This window comes from Gymnoscopelus microlampas (assembly GCF_963454915.1).
Source record: "Gymnoscopelus microlampas genome assembly, chromosome: 19".
Lineage (NCBI taxonomy): Eukaryota > Metazoa > Chordata > Actinopteri > Myctophiformes > Myctophidae > Gymnoscopelus > Gymnoscopelus microlampas.
Window position 1 is genome coordinate 26699540 of NC_139956.1, and position 23835 is coordinate 26723374.

The following is a 23835-nucleotide window of genomic DNA, read 5'->3' on the forward strand; positions in this document are numbered from 1 at the left end:
CTCCTCTCTTAACCACACCTGGGTCAAATTATATTTGCAAATAGTGACTTTGTTTTAATAATTGTGGGGTGTCAAATGGGTGGAGTTTGCTGCATAGAACAATACAATGAATGCGTGTGTAGAAAATGCAGGAACATTTCTTAAAGGCAATTGTTGTTGTTGTTTTTTAAGTCAATTTAACTTTTCTGTGATTGACTACTTTCCTGAAACCCCACCCATCCGCCACTCCATGTAGGGTAAAACAATTAAGTATTTATAATACAATTTGTTATATCAACCCAGGTCTAATTATGGCAGGTATAGGTTTTTTCTTGAGGTAAAATGTCTGTCTTTGCTGCCTACTAGCCTGAATTATGCTGGGTAAAATAAAAATAATACTGAGCTTGACGTACTAATCACACACGTTTACAATCAAACATCAAAACTAGAGCTCTGGGAATATTTATGAATATATCTGACCCTAAATCAATTGTAGAAGCCACCATTGTGTTGCAATGGTGGTATACCCTGGAAGCTGATGCCGAGCATCAGATATAGGAGTATACATACATTGTCAGGGTTGAGGTCTGAAGTTGTTTGATTCCTTATTTCCTTCATTTTGTATCAAATGGTCCCACCATTTTTATGTTTACTGCGAAGGATTTGTTTGGTCTAAATCAATTGCTTGCTAACAAATCTGACCAATGACCGTCCTTAAACATTTTGTCGTCATGGCAAAGCATTCTCTCTTTTGTGTGCTAAAATGGACTATTGCGTCCAAGGCGCTGACTATTGAATGGCTGGTTGTTTTGAATGTGAAATCTTTACTGTACATTGGGGTGAGGGATATCATGTGTTAATTGGTTTGACTTTCTTTTTGTGTTGTTTTATTTAATAAGTTGGGAGTTTAAAAAAACATCTCCAAAACGAGACCAAAAGTAAAAGATTTGTCCATAGAATGTACGTCTTATGTGACAGGGTTGAAAGATGACTCGGTGAGATGACATCACCTTCTGAATTAAAGGCCGTACATTTTCTAACTGTAAATGTCAGAAAGTCAATAATCTGATTGTCTTGTTTCATATTCTCTTGTTCCTTGGCCTTGTTCGTTGACATTTATTGCTAGAGATCAAGAAAGGTCAGACCTAGACAAATCATAATGGAAGTGACTTTTTTGTTTTAAAACCGAGAGGAACACAAACGTCTCAACAGGCTTTCGGTTAACGTTGGTGCATGCACACCATCGCGATATGCCAAGATAATCGATGTTCCCTCCTTTTAGTAAAACAAATTAGGTTGTGGCTCATGAACCGGTACCCAATTTAGATGAGAATTCCACAATGATTTTATGGGTACGATGCTGCTGGTTCAGGAGCCATGACCAAAATATGATCCACTGTGAATGTGACCCCGACTTGAATAGTAATGTAGCCGAGTCTACTTTCTAAGTCCTTATGAATTCATAAACAGCTTCTGATTGTGCTGTAAAGTGCTTAAGTGATGTGCGAGGGTTGGACAAGCAAATGGTTGGTAGTGGAGGAATCAAATACACAAAGGAATTGTTAAGTCAAATGAATAAAGGAGGAGTAAATGGCTTGTAATGTGCTAAAAGGAAAGAAGATGCACTGGAAATATAATGGGTAAAAGTGCTTTAAAATGTTTTTTTGACACATATAATGTACAGAATTGTGAAGGTATGACCTCTACTATTATGCTTATATGTTATACACGTGCTCACAAAGATGATGTGAAAGTTCTGTTTCGCACTCACACACAATCATAATGTTACTGCTTTAGTTGTGTACAAAGGTAGCACAACACTCATTTGTAGTTTGTTTGAATGTCACTAATAATAAAAAATATATATATATAAAAGATCATTGTAGAAAGCCGGAAGCTTCCTCATCCACACCCGAACAAACCTTCTATGCCGTATCTTGAGTAGAAGTACATCCGTATTAACTGTGTAGTCAATCAGTCACTCTGCATTTGATGGATCATAGAACATTAGGCGCTCTTCCTGAAGAATCCATGACAACCGTAGAACTATATTTAGCCGATTTCAGTCACCCAGGTCATTATGATGCAGATAGTGATCACTGATCCTACTGTACCTTACTCATCATCCAAAGCTTCATACAGCAGGCTTTATAAGTACTTTAACAGCAACAGCTTTTTTTGTCTTGTCTTGTTTCATTTTATTGTAATACAAATCGTACAGGCAATTATATATACATAATCCTCCGGATTGGTGACCCAGAATCATGTTCTTACTGGTGTTTATGGAGACCACTGTGCGCTACAAGTCATCAATGTTGAGCACGCTTGTATTCATGTATACAGTATGTGTATGTGATGCCTGATTTATACTTAGTTGCACACTGGTGGTGTCTCGCACCAAAAATACCCGATCTACAAGCTCACAACGCATCGCAGCGCAATGTGTTGTGGGCTTGTAGATTGGGTATTTTTGGTGCGAGACACCGCCAGTGTGCAACTAAGTATAAATCGGGCGTAAGGGGCTTGTAGGCCTATACTGTAGATGGAAGGTTCATGCACGCTCCCATGTCCATTTCAACATGGTCGATTATGATGGCACAGGTTTCATTCTGAAGGGGCCAACCTCCTGTATATTTTATTAAAGGGTATACTGTTCATTAAAAACTCCACTTTTCAAAACCAGTCCCTGTGTGTGTTGCATACATTTTGTTTTCCTTTCTTGTCAGTAAGATGGTAGAATTCCTTGAATTTGAAGCGTACCGTTTGTAGCAGTAAAAGCGCCATTCACACTGAGCACTATAACCATATTTTTTTTTATAGTTGTGTGAACTCTGCAATCCACTTGACTTATAGAACGATTTTTAAAACTATATTTTTTATAGTTATCGTTATAGTGCTCAGTGTGAATGGCCCTTAACATTTGGGAGAAATTGAGTTGCTGAAGTTTTGGTACAGTTCCTCAAAGTTGGAATTTTTCAACTTAACTAGCAATGAAATTAACTAGCTATATTATGCAATATATTGTATAGTGGTGCATTCCTGTGTGCGAAAGGTCCCCGTGTGCGTGTGTATCCGCTCTCACGGTGAGGGCTAGGGGTGTTAACCATACAACTACATTGATCTTTTCAGGGGGCGAGCTACTTGCGCAGCCCTCTATGACTTCCTGCCTGTCTCATCAACAGCCTAGTCCTACAAAGAGAAACCAAACCCACCAAACTAGACATGAGAAACAAGTGAGTGAGAGAGAGCTCTCTATTGATAAACTGTCAGTTTGTGTGTGTTGTGTGTGTGTGTGTGTGTGTGTGTGAGGTAAAGAAGACAAACCATTGAGGCAGGTAGACGCTTAACTACATGGAGTCAAAAGGTGAGATGTCTTAATTAAAATTATGGGGGGGGGGGGTCTTCAGTTCACACCGTTTGTTTCAGTGTCTTTGTGTAGTTGTGGTATTAACCGTTTGGTTTCCCTGTAGTGTCTGTAGGCTACACACGCACAGACTGAACCGCCTGAAATTGTTTTAAGTGGCGCATTAAGCTCTGCAGTCAGCAATAAGGGTCTCCAAACATATTGAGAGAGAAAATATATTTTTGTATATACTGTATCCTGTATATATCTGTGAATATACACAAAACACAGTGAAAGTCTTATAATCAGTGTGTTGGTGGTTGCGCAATACACTTTCAAATATTTTTATGAGGCCTACAGTTCCTATATCAAGTAACACAGATGACTTTCAGAAACTCTGTTATTAACAGTTTGTCTCATCACCGTCTCAGCTGACGAGGCTAAAATAACAGAACATAGCCTAATTTGCAGATACTGTTTGATAAAGCAATAGTTCTCAAACTGGGGTCCGGGGATCCAGCAGGATTTTTGCAGTTTAACCACTACCCCAAGTTGACCATTCGAAAATAGCCGATCTACAAGCCCACAACGCACCGCTACTTGTTGTGAGCTTGTACAACGGCTATTTAAGCAAAGTTTTAAAAACTTTGCTATAGGGCAGGGGTCCTTGGCACAAAATCTTTTCAAATGAGGGTCCGTGGTCAAATAGGCTACATGTAAATTTACAGGGCCCTTGACATGAATGTTTGAGAACCACTGCTATGCAGTCTGTATACATACTATATCCCTTCACATGCCTGCCCTTCTACCCTATGGCTCTGTCTACGTGACAATGTGGTGACCCTGTCCATGCACTCCTCAGCACGTCCCGTCTCCCTCCCCCCGGTGTCCCCCCGCTGCCACACAGCCCCGGCTCTGGTCCAGTTCCAGCTGGGCCTCTTCCGAGAGGTGGTTCGAGTCCCTGGAGAAAACCTGAGTTATCGCCACGCCAAGAGGCTAGCCTTGGAGATCATAGAACGCAAGGTAATACAATCTTCACACAGCACTGTTGTTCTTTTAAAGCACAGCAGGTAGTGCATGCTACAGGTGTGTGTGTGTGTGTGTGTGTGTGTGTGTGTGTGTGTGTGTGTGTGTGTGTGTGTGTGTGTGTGTGTGTGTGTGTGTGTGTGTGTGTGTGTGTGTGTGTGTGTGTGTGTGTGTGTGTGTGTGTGTGTGTGTGTGTGTGTGTGTGTGTGAGAGAGAGAGAGTGTACTTTTCCTCCACTAAAATAGTTGGACGGCGGTTATGGTCATGAAAGTTGGAGTGAATGTAGGCCGCTCACAGTAATGTTAGATTAATTTGTGAGCAGAAAAGGTCACATGTCAAGGTCAAAATTAAAGGCAAGGTCTGTTTGTAAAATAACGAGATTGAATGGCTGGATATTCACACAATATAGTTACAGTACTATTTAGGCATCTAGCAAACACTCATATCCAGAACAGAGCAAGGTTGCGGGCAACCCGATGGCCGGTTGGTTGTGGCGCATGCCACATGGGCTCTGGTGCCTGGCGACGAGTGCCCGGTTCGATGGCCGGACCGTTTGCTGCATGTCACTTCTCTGCTCTCTCTCCATGTTTCCTGTCACTCTCTCCACTGTGCCTATCCAGTGAAAACTATCAGACCAGAAAATTAAAATGCAAGGTCTGAACCTCAGCCACCCAACAACAGAGTAATTAGTCAAGTCATCAGATTTCTAAGAAGACAATGTGCTATAGGGTAGCAGGGTGCCAACCTAGCATTGTCTAAATATTCTATCTAAATCAGTGGCTGATCAGTGTGGTCCGTGGACCCCTGTGGGTCCACAGCTTAATGAGAACGCGTTAGCTCATAGAACGTGTTTTCTTTTGTTTTTCTTTTTAGAATTTGGAATCATTTTGATTATTATTAGTCCTACTTTATTTTTTATGTTTTTAGTCAACACAGATCTTCTCTTATGGGGGTCCCTCACACAAAAATATTTTCAGATTGGGGTCCGTGGCCAAAAACATTTGTGGGTCCTTGACATGAAAACATTTGAGAACCAGCGATCTAAATAACATGGGGAGGTTTAAGACCAGGCGTGATCAGTTACGCTTCCCTGAACAGATGATTCACTTTTAGGTTGAACGTCAAAGGAAATGGACACAAATCAAAAGCAAAATTACATAATCGCTCATATCTACGGTGGAAATGTTACTGTATACTGTATCTTGACAGTTGCACTGTGTTGGGGTATGCACTCTACTGAGTGTCACCTTTTAGTTTGATGTGTTTAGGGGTCTAAGGTTGTCAGTCACTGAGTGAGCATTGAAAAAGTTTGAAAAAATTCAAATCTTTACAGATCTAAACAGACTCCATCTCTGTTATTACATTATTACGAAGACAGTCAAATGCAACCATACTGAGGGTTACTTTTCCAAGACAATTGAGCAATTCGTTTTTTTTGCAGCCGGGCAATATTTGTATTTTATGTGGATCTTTCAAGGTGCAGTATTAAGAAATAGCAATAATTTTAAAATATATGAATGAGTAGACCAAGCATGTATTCAGGGGGAACTTTAAATAGAAACCGAGCATTGAGAGATCAATATTGTATATTGTAACGCCAGCTTCCAAACTTGGATTTAGTTGAAGTTTTAATAACATTTTTTAATCAAGATTGTGAAAACGTTTAGCACGTAGAGGAGGTGATGTCTCTTGTCTGTCCTGTTAACGTCAACTGCATGGTCTTGGTATGATGTTGTGTTTTGTGGGTTGTGTGTGTTTAGTTTCGACTCCCCCCACTGTTGTGACTGACTGACAGTGTGACTGAGTGCTTGTTGTCCTAGTCTAGTCTTCTTTGTCTTGTCCTATATGTTTTTCTCTTGTCTTTCTTTTGTCTTTCTTCGGACTGCTCCCCAGGCCAGTGTAATAACTGGATGGGGGTCGCACTACAAATCCTGAACCTATGAACCTATGAACCTATATGATGTAGGCCGTGTGTTGATGACAGTTACTCAGTCAGAGGGGGCTGTGAGGGGTCAAACAGGCGTCTGCAGAGCTAACTTTCCAACCACAACATCTGTCTGTCTGCTGCACACACACACACACACACACACACACACACACACACACACACACACACACACACACACACACACACACACACACACACACACACACACACACACGCTCTCTCTCTCTCTCTCTCTCTCTCTCTGCCTCGCTAAAGTAGATTTCCTTTCCAAGCAGTAGAGTAGGTCAACGGACCCTGAAGTGTACAGTAGAATATTTGTCTGTTTTTGCGGATGTGCGTGTGTGTTGTAGATTTGTGTCTTGTCTGCATGTATCTGTGTGTGTGTGTGCGCATGCCGTCCTTTCACTGCCTACAAAATCAATTTAACCACGACCCTCTATAGACTGGGCGAAGCCGGTGAACTGATGACCTTCCTTGATTCCCTAGTCTTGCATAGAGATCTCATATACTGATAGGTCTGGTGACATCTAGGTTCGGGTGGCTCAGTCGGTAGAGCACTCGCCTCTTGACCACAAGGTCAAGTACTAGGAGCTGATGGTAGGTGTTGCACTCTACCTCAGCCATCCATCTTCCAGGGGTCTAGCGCACTGCAAAACGGGGATAGACTCCTGCACTCTGGCTGATACCGACAATGGGCCTCTCCGACCTACTTATTTACTAAGTTCAATGAATGGGAACACACACAGGTAGTTAAAAATAACACTTTAGGGTGGTCCTTCATATTATGACAGTATCAGGATTGGTTCTGAAAGCAGTGTGAGTGTAAGTTTGTTGGCGCTGGTATTCAGAATCAGCCCATTCAATATATCGTCTCTGTCGGGAGGAAACCTCATACAGTATGTCCAAAACTGTTACTTTTCAGGATTCAAAAGTATGCAAAAGTAGCAGATCTACAGTGCAAGCTTGAAACGTGTTGCTTTGCGCAGCGTTTCGATCCAGGGATTCTGCCTGCTACTTTAGATGCTTTTGTGTGATGCTGTACTGTGATCAAGTAGGGCGTTCATTTACGAAGAAACACAAAAGGTTAAAATATGAAAATAAGAGGTTTCTGCCCGGCAGCAACGATATGTTGATTTCCCCTGACATTTCAGTAGGTGGAGATCTCTGGTGGCCTGGCGATGTGAGAGTAGCGATTCCCAGAAGGCCTCTCTACCCACTCACAGTGGTGGAAGAAGTACTGAGAATCAATTCCACAATGTAGAAATACTCTTATTACAAATAAAGGTCTGGTATTCAGAATGTACTTAAGTAAAAGTACAAAAGTATTGGCATCAAAACGTCCTTAATGTACAAAAGGTTAAAGCACTCCTTACGCAGAATGTCCCATTTCAAATATTTAGACAATAGCAGATTCACAGCAGATTCAATAGCAGATTCAATAGCAGATTGATGCGACGCGTTGTGAGCTGCCTTGTAGATCGGCTATTTTCATATAGCCAAAGTGTATATATAAGGCTGAAGTGGTTAATGCATGTTTTCTAAAAATTCAAATCTACAAAGTAACTAGTAACTCAAGATTTCAAATAATTGTAGTGGAGTAAAATGTAGTGGAGAACAAGTAAACGTAGAGAAAATTGGAAATGCTCAAGTAAAGTAAAAAATACCTCAAAATCTTACTTTAAGCGCAGTATTTATGTACAGTACTTAGTAACTTTCCACCACTGCTCACTCAGCTATGGCCGTCCTCTCTGTTCCGGTGACTAATGTCATTCACAACCCACTGACTGCTACTAGTTCTGAGGGCAGTCTGGGCAGACAGTTCAGGAAATTGGGTTTCCTTTCAAATACAATTGAAAAACCTCTCTCTGGGGGGGAAGGAAGTAAGTGACGTTAATCAACAACTGAAAAATGAAAACCATTTTGAGTGATTATCATCCAAAGGATTGCAGTTTATCTTGACACTCTGTGAATAGTTCATTCTAAATGTTTGAACTTGAAACTGTAATAGGGTGAATCTAGAGTGAACTGTCCTTCAACCATTTTCAACAACTATCTTCATATAATTGTAATGCGGATTGTAATTATTATAACAAAAACAAAATATAAAAAAAATGTTTTGCACACAGATTAGCTGCTAACGGACGGACAGGACACTCGGACGGACACACGGACGGACACATGGACGGACACACAGACGGACGGACAGGGCGCAAAACATACTCTCTCACCATGCCTTTCGGCCTGGCGGAGACAATTACATTGGGGGGTGTTGGTTGTAATTTAAGTAGACAATTCCCCCCCCCCCCTTTTTCCTCCCCAATTTACTTGGCAATGAATTTCTCCTACTTGCCACTGGCACTGCTGTTGTATCCGACTGGCTCTTCTGCCCGTGAGGACACCCACCAGTAGGATGTAGTGCCAAATCATCTATGGTGCTTCCTAATATGGTGCCTCACTGTCTTCTATGGTGCTTCCTATGGTGCCATGGTAAAAAATATATCAAGCTTATAAGAAAATACAAATTCTATTTCTACTTCTATTTCAGCATGATAACTTTGCAGGAAGAGAAAGTCTGTTAGCTTGGAATCCCCATCGATGATGTCATTGGTCTGAACTGTCAACAGCCCACCTCTGAGACACAGAAGTGAGCAGACAACGATGATGCCATCTTATAATGAGCATTAGTGAGGACTGAGGACCAATTATGAAGATAAGATAACAGGCAAGCTATAGGTGCATGTCTGGATAATTGCCTGTCCAGTCCAGAATTCCATATTTACTTGAGTAAAAGTACAAAAGTATTGGTATCAAAATGTAACTAAAGTGCCAAAAGTAGAAAGTACTCATTATGCAGAATATCCCATATCCCAAAAATACCTAAAAATTGTACTTAAGTAAATGCACTTAGTTACTTTACACCACTGCTGTCAACCCTTCCAGCCTTGTCTTCAAACCAGATCTCAGTTCTGCTGATATGAATATGAGGCTCATCTACGTTAGAACAAAACGCAGCGTCACCACGAAAATCTATCACGGTGTCCAGTAGTTTTCTGCAGCGGTGCTGCAATATGTTTTCCTTTGATCTCTCTCTTTGATCTCTGCACACGTAGGCCTGCTCTCTTCCTGATTCCGTGTTCAAGTCAGTCAGCAGCTCTTACTGCCGTTTTAGTATGTGATAACGCCATTATCACACACTAAAGGTTTCTCTCTGATTCTAGCTGGTCACATGAGTGACTTTTAACTGAACCATATCGTTGCTGTCGGGCAGAAACCTCTTATCTCCATATCCTAACTTTTTTTTTTTTTTTCATAAATGAATGCCCTATACTTGATCATACTAACTACAGCGTCACACAAAAGCACCAAAAGTAGCAGATCTGCAAGCTCGAAACGCGGCGTGAAGCGATGCATTTTTTGTTTTGTTTATGATTATGTCATAGTGACATGCTTATATATGGGCGTATCGGATTTGTTTATGGATATGTTTGAGTCACAGTGATATGCCTACTGTACATATGGGCGTATCAGGTTTGTTTATGGTTATATCTGAGTAAAAGTTACGTGGCCGTGGTCCTGCCTGTATATAGGTGTATCGGGTTTGTTTATGGTTATGTCAGAGTCAGAGTGACGTGGCCGTGTGAGTGGTCCGGCCGCCCGCCATCCCATTAGTCAATTTTAATATAGGAGAACGCGTATACACAATCTACGACCTTTTGCCATGTCCCGGAAAAGACACGCTAGTAGTCACTTAGATTGGCAGTTGTGCCGAATGCTCACCCCAAAACATGATTTACGATTCTGTCCCTATCGGAACATAACTCGGACGGCGCTGAGTCGGCTGAAGCAGACTTTGCCACGAGAGGCACGGCGACTCGCTCGCTTTTTTATAAGACTTATAATTTTTGGGGGGTTTTGGGGTTTGTCATGGATATTATAACCTATAATTTGGTGTTATTCAAAGCAAACTTATATGTCTATCATTAGCTAGTTTTGGTACTTTCCGTAAGTCACAGGGACAGGAGCACTGTTAGTTAATTAGTAGCATGAAACTTATCCCACAGCTTGAAGGGACGAGAGCTCTATGCTTATTCATTGAGTGCTGACGATCAGCAAACAGAGAGAAAGATGGAGAGGAAAACCATGAACATGTATGACAGAGAGGGAGGAAGACAGTAGAGACGTTGACTCTGTTTTTTGTCTTTTGAAATACTGTAGAAGTAGTAGTAAGAGAAGTTTTTGCTGTAGATAGTAGGGATGGTAGAAGTAACAGGAGGTGGTAGTAGTAATACAAGTAATAGAAAGGTTTTTGTATAAGTTGTACACGCAGCATGTGGTTGTGGATGGACGGTGTTGGTGTACAGTACAGTACTTGTGCTCTATGCATTCACTGTACTACACCACACTTCATATGATACCATTACATTCATAGTTTTTTTTTATAGTCCCTAACAATCTATCTTTCACCTATCTTACCCAAACTCTCTACTGTAGGCTCCGGACTTCAGTGTGGTGGGCGGTGGAGAGAAGATCCACTTGTTCCGACACCAGCTTGCCTCGGAGCAGCTGCTACACCGCCTCACAGAGAAGGATGCACTGCGGGACGGAGACCTCGTCGAGGTCATCATCGCAGGTTGGAGGCTCGGCTGACTGCTGAGAAAGAGCAGGCAGCCTACACACCCCGTTGTTTTGTATTTAATGAAAAGAAAGAAGGCTGAGAGGGTGTCAACATACAATAGGATGGTACTGTAACGTAGAGGAGAGCTCCAGATAGGTTTAAAGCCAAGACCAGCCCAAGAGACTGGGGTTTTAACTAAGCTATTTAAATAATTCACCACATTACATTGCAATGCATCGTGTGGTAGTAGATCTTCTTTTTGTTTTGGACAAAAGCGTTTTTTTAATTATTTGTTTTCACCCACAATTAGGGACACCAGGGTTTAAGTGGTTAGCCACAGCACTAAATCTGGGCCCAGTGCCTACTAAGCTACTTCTCCTAGTTACTTCATCAAGATTAGGCAAGTAGATTGTGGTAACTGAAATACATTTAAGCTAAAGAAATACCACATTCTTGAATCAAGATTAGGATGGCTGCTTCAGAAATACATGAGTGTGCCATGTACTTAGTTATTTATATGAACTCCTCTTCTCTTTTTGACTGTTTACATAACAAATGTATTATTTATTGCCATTTTATCATTAGCCTGTTGACAGCAGAGTGTCAATTATGTAGAAGCCAAGTTGCCTACAAAGCAACAACAGCAACAACAATATATAAAATAGATATTTTGACTCGGGTCTCAGATATGAGGATTGCGTGATTGTTAGCAAGATAACTGGAGAAAGGTTGGCCAAAATTGTATTAAAGCTGGGAATGATCAGTAGGCTGCCCAGAAGAGGTCAAAGATCAAGGATCAAGAGATGTAGAACAACAGCTGTTATTGCACTCTCTGGTACAACGCCTACTCAGGAATGATGCAAGTTGAGAACGATGCAAGTTGGAAAGGCATGCCCCACCTGGCCGATGTACCCGTTGTCAGCATACCCGTTGTACCCGTCTGTCTGTCTGTGTCTCTTTTATACACATTATGTGGAGATTTCTGTAACTGTCTATGATCCGTCGATGACGCCATAATGATGACATCAGCGTACTCCATATGGGGATTTGCGGTTCTATCTATATTTTTGGGAGATCCGGTGATCCGACCAACTTCCCACTTGGCGCACCACTCCCCCTGTCTCCCTCAGGTCTTTAGCAATGTGCACAGCGAGTTTGAAGTCACTCGGGCCCACATATGGGCATAGCAGTTGGATTGGCGGTTCTGGACAATCTCCATGTATGCCAGACCGTTCTTGAGATACATGAACTACAGATGTACATTTATAGTAGGATTGTATTTATGTTACAGTTATGTTGTACATTGTGCCAAAATCATGTTATGCATTATGTTGTTACATTTGGGCCATGTTTATTGTTTTGTTACAGTACATATTGCTTGTTCTTAACTTAATCTGTAAACTACTAAAACTCACAGTTTGAGCCACAGTTTCCATTCATTCTGACCCGACACAGGATCAGCCATCGTGACAGAGATGAAGATCCGCCCGCACTCTCTGGTCGTCCAATCGTATCGCACGCCTACCTTCTGTCACCACTGTGGAGAGATGCTGTGGGGTCTCGTTCGCCAGGGGCTGAAATGCGAAGGCAAGGCTTGCTCACCCAATCACGTGTCTCTGCAGAATCAATATGATGATGCAATTATTCACATCCATTTTTAAGGTGCACACATTAATAGGCTCAGTTGCAGTTTTGTATTCCTGTTATTCACAGTCTCTGCTTCCCTTTTATTGCTTTGTCAGTCTTTGTCTGTCTCTGACCATCCCTGTCTGTCTCTGTCTGTCTCTCGCTCTCGTATTTATCATTGTATATCTCTCTCTCTCATATCCAGGTTGTGGTCTAGACTTCCATAAGCGCTGTGCCTTCCAGCTGCCCAATGACTGTAGTCGTGTGAGGCGTCAGGTGGGGCCCAGCCTCTCCCTGTTCCCGCCCAGGAGGCCCAGGGCGCACTCCCTTTCCACACAGGCAGGGGGCAGTCTGGAGGAGGTGAGGGATTTACAGTCAAGTCAAAACATTGAGTATATTTCGTCTCTGTCGGGTGGAAACCTCATATGTTCAAAACTGTTACTTTTCAGGATTCAAATTCAAAAATAGCAAAAGTAGCAGATCTACTACTTTTGGTGCTTTTGTGCGCCGTAGTATGATCACTTGTCGTGTGATACTGCCAGGTGTCATTTTGTTCTCCGCCCCCACACGACTCAACTGAAACATCACTCACCACCCTTTTGCAATGCCCTATTTATCCTCATTCACACAGGTGGGCAGGTCTGCTCATGCTCTGAACCTGAACATATTTAGTGTACATTTATACAAAGTGTGTGTGACTCGTTATCCACCCACCATGCATCATGATGGATGGACAGATGATGAGTTGTTGGCTAACTGGGCTTGGCAGAGAGAGTGCGTCATGTGTCATGATGACGCTCACATGTAAATCAATGTAGTTTTGCATGATGACTCACTTGTTATTCTTCACTCCCTAACTCCTCTTCACCCCCGACAGATCAGTAAAACCAAGCCCAAATCCAGACCCCCGTCCTGGGTGGAGCCGCCCGTGTGGCTGGACGTGAGGTCCGGTGACACCGCCAAGGCCCACGTCCCACACACCTTCCACATCCACAGCTACACCAAACCCACCGCCTGCCAGTACTGTCACCGCCTGCTCAAGGGTCTCTTCAGACAGGGTCTGCAATGCTCCGGTGAGATGATGGGAGTTCTCCTCCCCCTCTGGTTGTGATGGGTTAGGGCAAGGGTTCCCCAAGCTTTTCAGGCCGCGACCCCCCAAAATAATCATATTGAACTGCATGGGGACCCCCCCACACCCTGACAAGCACTTGGAATTGTAGGCATTACATTTAGTTCGGTTTAACAGATGAATGTTGTGAAAATAGCCGAACTACAAGCGCACAACGCCTCGCACTGCGAGGCGTTGTGAGCTTGTAGATCGGCTATTTTCACAACGTTTGCCTCTTTCTTGCGTAGTATTTGACAATTTGGCCAATGTGGTATTAAAAAGGTCTTAAAAGTCATAACATTGTAACTCAACTACTCTTGAGTGAGAATACAATGTTGCACCATAAGCTAATCATCTGGGCCCCCCCCCCCCCCAAATAATTTGGGGATCCCCCTGGGGATCCCAACCCCCAGTTTGGGAACCACTGGGTTAGGGGTCAGGCTTCCCGCTCAGTGTTTCAACTATAACCCCAAAATGTACACACTAATGTTTAAAGTGCACTCCGTTTTAAAATGACTTAGCCTTCATTGACAATAGGTTCTGTGCTATTTCAGAACGTCTTTCATAGCAATATAATTTTCCCTCTTAATTTTGACTAAAATCCACTTTATGCATTGACTAAATGGAAAGACATTTGCATTTACACCACATAGTCCCCGGTGATGATAATAACTTTAGGACGTTGTGTGGAATTGTCTACCGAAAGTCTGTTCAATTCCCTTTTATTGCACCATCCATCTTCCTGTGTCACCTCTACATATTACCAATCCTCCCATCTGTCTGCTGTCACAGACTGCAAGTTTAACTGCCACCGCCGCTGTGAGACGCTCGTCCCCAAAGACTGTCCGGGAGAGAAGAGAACTGTCAACGGGGAAGGTGAGAAGTCATCTCTGACTCTGCAGTCTTTACTCAGCAGAACATAGACAGGACAAGATGTCCAATACAGTGTAGCACTATCACTCGAGCCGGCCTCAGTCCATCTTTTCCTGTGTACCAACTAATGGGCGTTAACGAGGAGCAGGTGCAGCCCGTGCCACTTCCGGTTTCCTGACCAAGGCAATCCCTTTTGTCCAATAAACATTCTGGAGCCTGACAGTGACTCCTCTGCTGTTCGCTGGGTTCAACCTTCCACCTACTGGGAGAGCTGACTGACGAGAAATGATTGAACATCTTATCTTTGATGTTTTTCCAATATTCTCTTTCATGATCACTTCAATGTGAAAACTGACGTCAGAGCAACACTGGTTATCAAAAAGGTCTGACGGATTTATGAGTCATGATGAAACATTTTAGAGTAGTACTAGGGCCTATTATTCCTTTGAACCATCAGGCTTTTGAATTGATCTGTGATGACATATTTCTGTAACCTTTTAGCCCCTACTAGAATACTACCTACATACAGTAGATGTAGACTCTATCAGGGGCGGCCGGCCCGTGGCTGAATGGACATGTGATCATCAGAACAACAAATAAAGAAGTCTAAATTATTATCATCAAGCAAGTGTCAAAACCGCACAGGATTTTCACAGGATGTAGATTATGAGAACCGTTCTAAATATGACACAGATCAATCACATAACTCGTCCACTGTCACAGTGTTATATTTCCTATACATGATGTCATATGTTTCAGATTCCACAGCCAGTCACAGCTACAGAGATGACCCAGGGGACAGTGAGTCAGAGCTCAGCAGCATGTCATCATCGCAGGATGACGACGATGTGATGGCCATCGATGAGAACCCGCTGTATGGCACCCTGGAAGCCTACGTCCAGCAAACGCCTATCGGGTAAGAAGCTGAAACGGTGAAATCCTGAGTGTCAATTTGAGCTCTTTCAGAGTCTAAAACCAGAAGTTCAGCAAGGACCCCCACATTGATATTTGGCTGTGGACCCCGACCTGAAAATGTTTTGTGCCAGGGACCCACAGAAGAGAAGATTTATGTTAAAACGAATTAGCCGAATAGCCAACATAAATGGATAAAGCAGTTAAAATGGTTGTGATGCTATATCAACTACCTTTGCTGAGGACCCCCTGGAACCCCCCCCCCCCCCCCCCCCCAGGACCCCACTTTGAGAACCACTTTTAAACCTACAACCTAGCATCAGTCTAAACAATATGCTATCAAAATAATAATCTGTACATTCAACTATAGGATACCAAGTAAACAATGAACTCTGTGAAATCTGTCTAAATAACATGCTGTCTAGATTACATTTTACATTGTGGTCACGTAAAGCATCAATGCCCTGAACATTCTACACAACAGAACCATCCCATGGTCCACACTTCCACCTAGAGGCCCTTGCAGGGTATAGCAGGAGTGGTGTTCAATCATGTTATATCATGATTGAGGCTATAGGAAATCAGTGATATTACCTGGTGTAAAGTTTGTTTTGAATGACAATCATGGCACATGACTGTTGGGTGACAATGTTCTTGATTTGTTGCAGTGGAGACATGCTTTTATTTAACACTAACACTATACAACAGATAATGGTATTTGTTGTGTTTGGTGGGGACTGTAATAGGTTTGTTTGTGTTGATAAAGTTTGTAAAAGTGGAGCAAAATAGACCTCCATTTTGATTTATGAAATGTATGAATTTATGAATGTTCCAAATAACATATTTCCCATCTACATATCAAACTCTGTGAATTTAACCCAAATTATTATTATGTAAAACCATATTATTATGTTCAAAAACTATCCCAGATTTGGCCTTCAACCACTTGCCTGACACCGTCGTATGATCAAAATAGCAGATCTACAACAAGGTTCACAACCACATAGATAGACAATTCTTGAGAACTTTCGTCTACATACCCAAATAGGGACACCAGGGGTTAATCCACTGTCTTGGATGTGAGCTAAGTTAGAGGTTTGACCTTGACTTTGTGCATCGTGTGGTCCAGTCCCTGTTTCAGCAGCTACATTCCTCTCATGAGGCTGGTCCAGTCTGTGCGTCACGTTAAAAGTGGTTCCAGCAGACCCATGCTGAGGGAAGGATGGCTGCTGCATTACACCAACTCTGACACGCTGGTGAGAACGCACACACACACACACACACACACACACACATACACATACACGCACACGCACACGCACACGCACACGCACACGCACACGCACACGCACACGCACACACATTTAACATCTTTATTTGCGTTCACATGTAACAAGAAAGTATTGAACACAAACAATAGTAGATGCACAAACTTGGTAAAGCTCAACGACAAGTATTTCAGGATACAGATCACGGGTACAGGGAGCATCGCCTCCTCCATATATGGCGACTGCCAATTATCACAGACACTGAACAGAACTTTGCCAATGCCTTAGCTCTTGGCTTGGGCATTCCTGCAATCTGCAGGCCTCTCACAACTGATGTGTGGACATTACCAAGGCTTCCAAATATGAACACAAGCACACGCGCGCGCACGCACACACACACACACACACACACACACACACACACACACACACACACACACACACACACACACACACACACACACACACACACACACACACACACACACACACACACACGGTAGAGAACACAAATCCTTACTGTGCTGTATGACATTCAGTCAATAACCACCATCTCATTCACCTATATCTACATTTATCTGAAATACTACACTAGAGCATGTCCTCACAAATGGCTTATTATTTTCATCTGTTTGTCAATTGTTTGCCAGCATTTGGCCCGTAAACAAACATTAAACTATTGATCACAGACATAGAAACACATGTGTGAGTATGAGTTGGGCCTTATTCTTTCCTTATTGTTATTTGTCCCAGAGGAAACGTCATTACTGGATGCTGGACTGGAAGAGCATCACTTTATACCAGAACGAGAACAGCACCAAGTATTACAAGGTACAGTAGAGTCACAGATCCATTTGGGTCCATTATTACACCTTCAGAGTTACATTAACATTGAGGATTTTACTGTACACTCTGCTAGACAGTCAATGAACAAATTACAGTCTGTTTTTAGGAAGTGATGGCAGAAATCCATCCACAAAGGTTCTATTGACACCCATTTGGGGACACAGAAACTGCCAGATGTTTATACGTACTGTAACTATAGTGGGAGCTTATTTTTCAGTGTGCAGATATTTCTCCTTTTTGTAATGTCTTTTTTATTCTGCAGGGTTATCGATGTATGGCAGACATCTTTTTCTTTATTTTCTTTCTTCCCAGAGCTTGCTGCTGGTTAGGCCAGGCAACACTCATCAAGATGAATGATGAGTGTTGCCATGTTGTGGGTTGAATGTGCAACAGTAACACCAGTGTGCACCACGGGAACATATAAATACCCGATCTGCAATCTCACGATACGCCGTGAGCTTAATCACCTCTACTTGTCAAAATAGCAGTGGTGTAAAGTAACTACGTACATTTACTCACATTTAAGTACTGTACTTAAGTACAATTTTGAGGTATTTTTTACTTAACTAGAGTATTTTAAATTTTCTATACTTTTACTTCTACTCTCTATCTCAGAGGCAAATATATTGTATTTTTATTCCTCTACAATTATTTGAAAACTTTAGTTACCAGTTACTTAGTAGATTTTATTTTTACAAAACATGCATTAACCAACCACATTAGCCGATCTACAAGCTCACAATGCATAGGGATGCGACGCATTGTGAGCTTGTAGATCTGCTATTTTCAAAAGATTTTAATACATTTTACCCATTTGAAAACTTGTGAAATGGGACATTCTGCATAATGAGTACTTTTAGTTTTGGTACTTTACAGTAAGTACATTTTGATACCAACACTTTTGCACTTTTGCTCCAGTAAATTTAGAATTCTGGACTTTTACTTGTAACAAGAGTATTTCCACATGGCAGTATTAATACTTTCACTTAAGTAAAAAATGTGAATACTTTTTCCACCACTGCAGACAGACAAGTAGACTAGACATCCAAAATCATGATGATCATTTCTCCCTCCTCCGCTCCTTTTCTCCAACTCCGACCCCGTGAACCAGTCGATTCCGCTGTCTGAGGTGCTGCAGGTTCGAGGGCCCTCTGAGCTCTCCACGCCCTCGTTGCCTGACGACACCGCCGCCCACTCTTTCGAGGTGGTGACGGCCATGGCGGTGCATTGCATCATCGCCGGAGCGGACGCGCAGGGCTGGGAGAACGCTATCCGTCAAGCTCTCATGCCTATGGCTGGCAGCGGTGGCACACGTTTAGGGAACCTGGATATCTCGGGTGAGGTGACAATTGTAGTTCAGGCATATATCCAAGCTTTATTCCAGGGGTCTTTCAGGCCATGGACCCCTTTGCTGAGAGAGCGATGATGATGCAGGGACCCCCACTGCTGTTGTATAAATTGTGCTGCAGATTAAACCTTTTCATAGATTTCATTGATAGCTTCATAGACTTGTGTAGCGTTGTGTTGGATTCATGTTAATGTGTATTTTCAGACAGTTAACCACTTAAACCCGCTCAATACTTAGAAAACTTGTACTTGGTCTGCTCTCCCCCCCCCCCCCCCCCACACCAAACCTCTTTGCCAAAAATAGCTGATCTACAAGCTCGCATTGTGAGATTATAGATCTGGTGTGTATTATGTCTTGTAATAAGCTGCTTTCTCTGTATACATCGTTGACTCTTTTTCCAAGTTACTGAATTGCAAATAGTCAGAAGTGTGGAGCTAAAACAATGGAGTCTTATAATGCTGTGTGTGCAGATCTTTCAACTTCATCCAGTTACACTTTTAGTGAATGTGTGTTGTGTTGTCCTTACAGATACTGCATTGCACAGTGGACTGCCTGTTGTAAGTACAGTAGCTATACTCACAGAGCCTTTCATAATACACAAACTGTACAGGTGGTATTATTATGAGAGAAAAGTAATGTCTTGGTATGCTACTTAAGCCCTGTATGCAGTGCAGTGGTGTTTTTCGGAGGGTATACCATAATTATTGCCTCCCACGCGCACGACACACGCACATGCACGCGTAGTCATCGAATTAAATAACCGGTCTAACAATACGAACTAACTAAGTGTGCCATGTCTATTGTTAAGTTAATGTCTGAACTACTTTGAAACTCCCATGGCCAGCGGTCATTATCACCGACACCTCAATAGCCACACATAAGCCTTCACTTCACCTCACGCCACATTATCACCTGAAAAAGGCTATTGAAGTCCACGTGCCCCCAGCCCCTCCTCCTGCGTGTCAGATACGCTACCTAGGTTAGTAGACGGTATACGATTTGTTTCAAATTTTCTGGGACGGTATACTAGTAGGCCTACGTAAATAGCGTAACATGGTAGAACACACCACTGCCTGTATGCTTAGTCAGTGAAAAATAGCAGATCTACAAGCTCGTTTGTAGATCTCCTATTTGTGCTATTTTTTTAAAAATAATTATTTCTTGAAATTGCTAAACTTTGAAATGTTTTAATTGGTGATGTGTAATATACTGCTGTGTGCAATAACTCAATATTTCAGGATGTCAGCTCAGTGTATCAGATCTCCACAGATGAGGTTCTTGGATCAGGACAATTTGGAGTGGTGTATGGAGGTAGGGTAGGCTTGGATAATGTTTTTTTTTAACTCTAAATTCACTCCTTTACATTCACTCCAGTACATTTCACATAGTAACTGCAGAACCCTCGTTCCCAATCATGTGTCTGATTTAGTTTTTTGTTATATATATATTAGAAAAAAACATCTTCACAATAACTCCATCTCCTGAACTGATTACGCGGAAAGCAAGCTATCAACGCAAACGTCAGTCAGAACTCATCCAGTATGTATGAGATGTTTCTTCTCTTTCTCCTGTGATTTCCCCAGGTACTCACAGGCAGTCAGGGCGTTCTGTGGCCATCAAAGTGATAGACAAGACCCGCTTCCCCACCAAGCAGGAGAGACAGCTGAGGAACGAAGTGGCAATTTTACAGGTACAACTCTGAAACTTTAACGGAATTTTATTCCGAGTGTCAATGGTAATATTATGGTCAATAGGATAGTTTCATACGCAAGGAAACAGAAAAACGAAATATTGCAAATATCAGTATAAATGCAACAAAATACAACAGTTTGAAAATATTATTCAAGACAGGCAAGAAGACAGACCTAGGGACATAACCCATTGAGCTGCAACTATCGATTATTTTCTTAGCGATTTTTCTATCAATATCATTATTGATTTATGAAATAATCAAGAAGCGTTTTTTTAATATTAACTATTGCGCAACTTGCGCTGCCAATAGACAGAAGACAGAGCGAGAGACAGATAGACAGACAGACAGACTGTTATTACAGTTCTTATTTTGAACCAATTAATCCCCAGCATCCATATTGTGGGGAAAACCTTTGCAGAAAATAGCAGATCTACAAGCTCACAATGCCGCGATGCATTGTGAGCTTATAGATCAGCTATTTCCAGCGAAGATGTTGAGCGAAAACAGAAATAGAGCCCTGAGGGTCTCCGGTCAACCAAGTATAAGGTCTAATCCATTAAAACCAGGAAAGCATTTGTGTCATTTTTTAATTTTTTATTTGAACCACTTTAACCATAGTTTATACTTTGGCTATTCAAAAATAGTAGATATACAAGCTCATTGTGCGTCACTTCGTTCCGTGCTGCAAGGTTGTAGATCTGCTATTTTTTTTTAATTGTGAACATTTGTGAACATTTTTTGTATATATTTTTTTTGTGAACACTTTTAACTCAAATATTTGCGTGCACGTGTGGACGTGTGCAGAATCTTTCCCATCTAGGAGTGGTTCTGCTCGAGGGAATGTTTGAGACGGTAGAGTACGTGTTCGTTGTCATGGAGAAGCTCCATGGAGACATGCTGGAGACCATTCTGTCCAGTGAGACGGGACGACTGCCCGAACGCAACACACGCTTCATAGTCATGCAGGTATACAGGCTGTAGCCATGATAGTATGAAACAGGGGTCTTCACCGTTTTTGGTAACACTTGCTCATAAGGTACCCGTAATTAACGCTTAAAGGGTAAGACCACTTTGGTAGAGGTTTGGGTTGTGTAGTTACCTTGCCATGATGTAACTCCAAAGGTGGGCAAGAAATCAAAAATAATTGCTCCATTGATTAGAAATTGATAATTCAAAATATGCTCCTCATTGACTTACATTGTACGGAAAACAGCTCTCAAAGTCACTCTTTTAGCACATAAATGAACCTAAACATAGCTGATTCAGACAATATAGAGCATCACCAAACCCAGTACTGTTTGTTTTTTTAATAAAAATGTCAACTTCCTGTTGATTTTACTATTTGAAGATCTGGATCCGGATCCGCCGATCCAGTCCGGGTTTTCTACTAAAATGGCAAAATCAACAGGAAGTTGACATTTTTATCCGAAAAAAAAACAGTACTGGGTTTGGTGATGTTCTATGTTGTCTGAATCAACTTAGTTTGCGTTCGTTTTTGTGCTAAAAGAGTGACTTTGAGAGCAGTTTTACCGTACAATGTAAGTCAATGAGGAGCATATTTTGAGTTATCAATTTCTAATCAATGGAGCAATTATTTTTTATTTCTTGCCCACCTTTGGAGTTACATCATGGCAAGGTAACTACAAAACCCAAACCTCTACCAAAGTGGTCTTGCCCTTTAAGTTATGATTACTTAATACATTATTTAAGCATTAATCAAGTGTTAATTAAGAATTAATTAAGCATTCATTCATCATGAATTCATGTATTAAGTAACTTTGCTTAATTAATGATTAAAGGTAGGGTAAGTGATATTTTTGGGTTAAAACAAAAAGTATTTTGTTAAAAGGTTAGAGCACTATATTCTGATAGTAATCATTGCTACAGTATAGAGTGTTTTTTCAGTAACAGATGTCTCCCTGTCTCTCCAGCTCTTTAATAAACAGAAAATACATTTTCCGGTAGGTGTCAAAATCTCAGCCAATCAGGAGAAAGTACCCATTTTTAAGCTTCATTTTTATAGTGTTCCAGTTCCAATTTTGTCTGCTCATTTCTTAGTGTCATCACTTCCAATTTCACTTGTTTAATCTATATCCTGATTGAGTTCTCTGTCCTGGTTGGATAAAATTGGAAATGAAACTGAAACTGAAACGAAAATGCATTTTCTGTTTTATAAAGAGCTGGAGAGACATGGAGACTCCTTTTACTGAACAAACACTCTATAGCTATGAGTACTATCAGAATATAGAGCTATTTAACACCTTTTTTTTTTTTTTTACAAATCTCTTTATTATTTTTCTCAGACAGGTTAAAATACAGAAATTTTAGGCGGTTATTTAACACCTATTTTAACCAAAGAAAATCACTTACCCTACCTTTAACTAATGATGTTAATTAATAATGAATTACAAGGGATTCATGATGAATTAATGCTTAATTAATGCTTAATTAACGATTAAATAATGTATTATAATCATAAATGAAGCGTTAATTACGGGTACCTTATGAGCAAGTGTTACCTTCACATTAAACATTTTCGCAGATTTTATTGTTTGACAGCACTGTCATCAGTGTACGTTGGATTCATGTGTATTTTTTAAACATTTAACCATTTAAACTGTCAATAATTTGTAAACTTGACCTTTCACTCTGGACTTGATCCGATATTTTTTCCCTCTACACCAAACCTTTTTGCTGAACATAGACGATCTACAAGCTCACAACTTGTAGATCTGCTATTTTTGGCTAAAGTTCTCCTCAGAATAGGGATGCTAGGTTTGAAGTGGTTGAAAAATGTCCGATCACTCAAAGATTTGGCGCCCCCCCTGTAGTAACTCTTTTGTATTTTTGCTTTTGTGTGTGTGTGTGTGTGTGTGTGTGTGTGTGTGTGTGTGTGTGTGTGTGTGTGTGTGTGTGTGTGTGTGTGTGTGTGTGTGTGTGTGTGTGGTAGATCCTGGAAGCTCTGCGGTACTTGCACATTAAACACATCGCCCACTGTGACCTGAAACCTGAGAATGTGTTACTGGCCTCCCCAGACCCCTTCCCTCAGGTGAATGTGTGGATCTAGAAACAAGCAATAAAGCACACACAACCACTCAGATGTATTGGTTCCTTTTTACACCATCATTGGACGTGACTTTCGAGCCTTAACGCCTGATGAAGAGTGGGTAAGGCTAAAACGTCACGCCCAATGATGGTAAAGGAACCAATACATCTTTAAGCTTTGGACCATGACCCAGTGTGCAGACTT

The 23835-nt window shown here is 41.5% G+C and overlaps 1 protein-coding gene across 1 annotated transcript in view; it reads left to right on the forward strand.

The window, feature by feature from the left end:
• The first annotated feature begins 3203 nt into the window (after nt 1-3203).
• The window catches only part of prkd4 (protein kinase D4), a 48104-nt gene continuing 27472 nt past the window's right edge, over nt 3204-23835 (forward strand). The window contains exons 1-16 of the mRNA XM_084043385.1: nt 3204-3343; nt 4185-4345; nt 10788-10926; nt 12367-12498; nt 12743-12897; nt 13415-13610; nt 14438-14521; nt 15278-15434; nt 16560-16686; nt 17452-17529; nt 18656-18881; nt 19421-19449; nt 20131-20203; nt 20476-20582; nt 21390-21551; nt 23536-23634. Coding sequence (XP_083899511.1) covers nt 3331-3343; nt 4185-4345; nt 10788-10926; nt 12367-12498; nt 12743-12897; nt 13415-13610; nt 14438-14521; nt 15278-15434; nt 16560-16686; nt 17452-17529; nt 18656-18881; nt 19421-19449; nt 20131-20203; nt 20476-20582; nt 21390-21551; nt 23536-23634 — 1938 coding nt within the window. The 5' untranslated portion in view covers nt 3204-3330. The remainder of the gene's footprint in view (nt 3344-4184; nt 4346-10787; nt 10927-12366; nt 12499-12742; nt 12898-13414; nt 13611-14437; nt 14522-15277; nt 15435-16559; nt 16687-17451; nt 17530-18655; nt 18882-19420; nt 19450-20130; nt 20204-20475; nt 20583-21389; nt 21552-23535; nt 23635-23835) is intronic.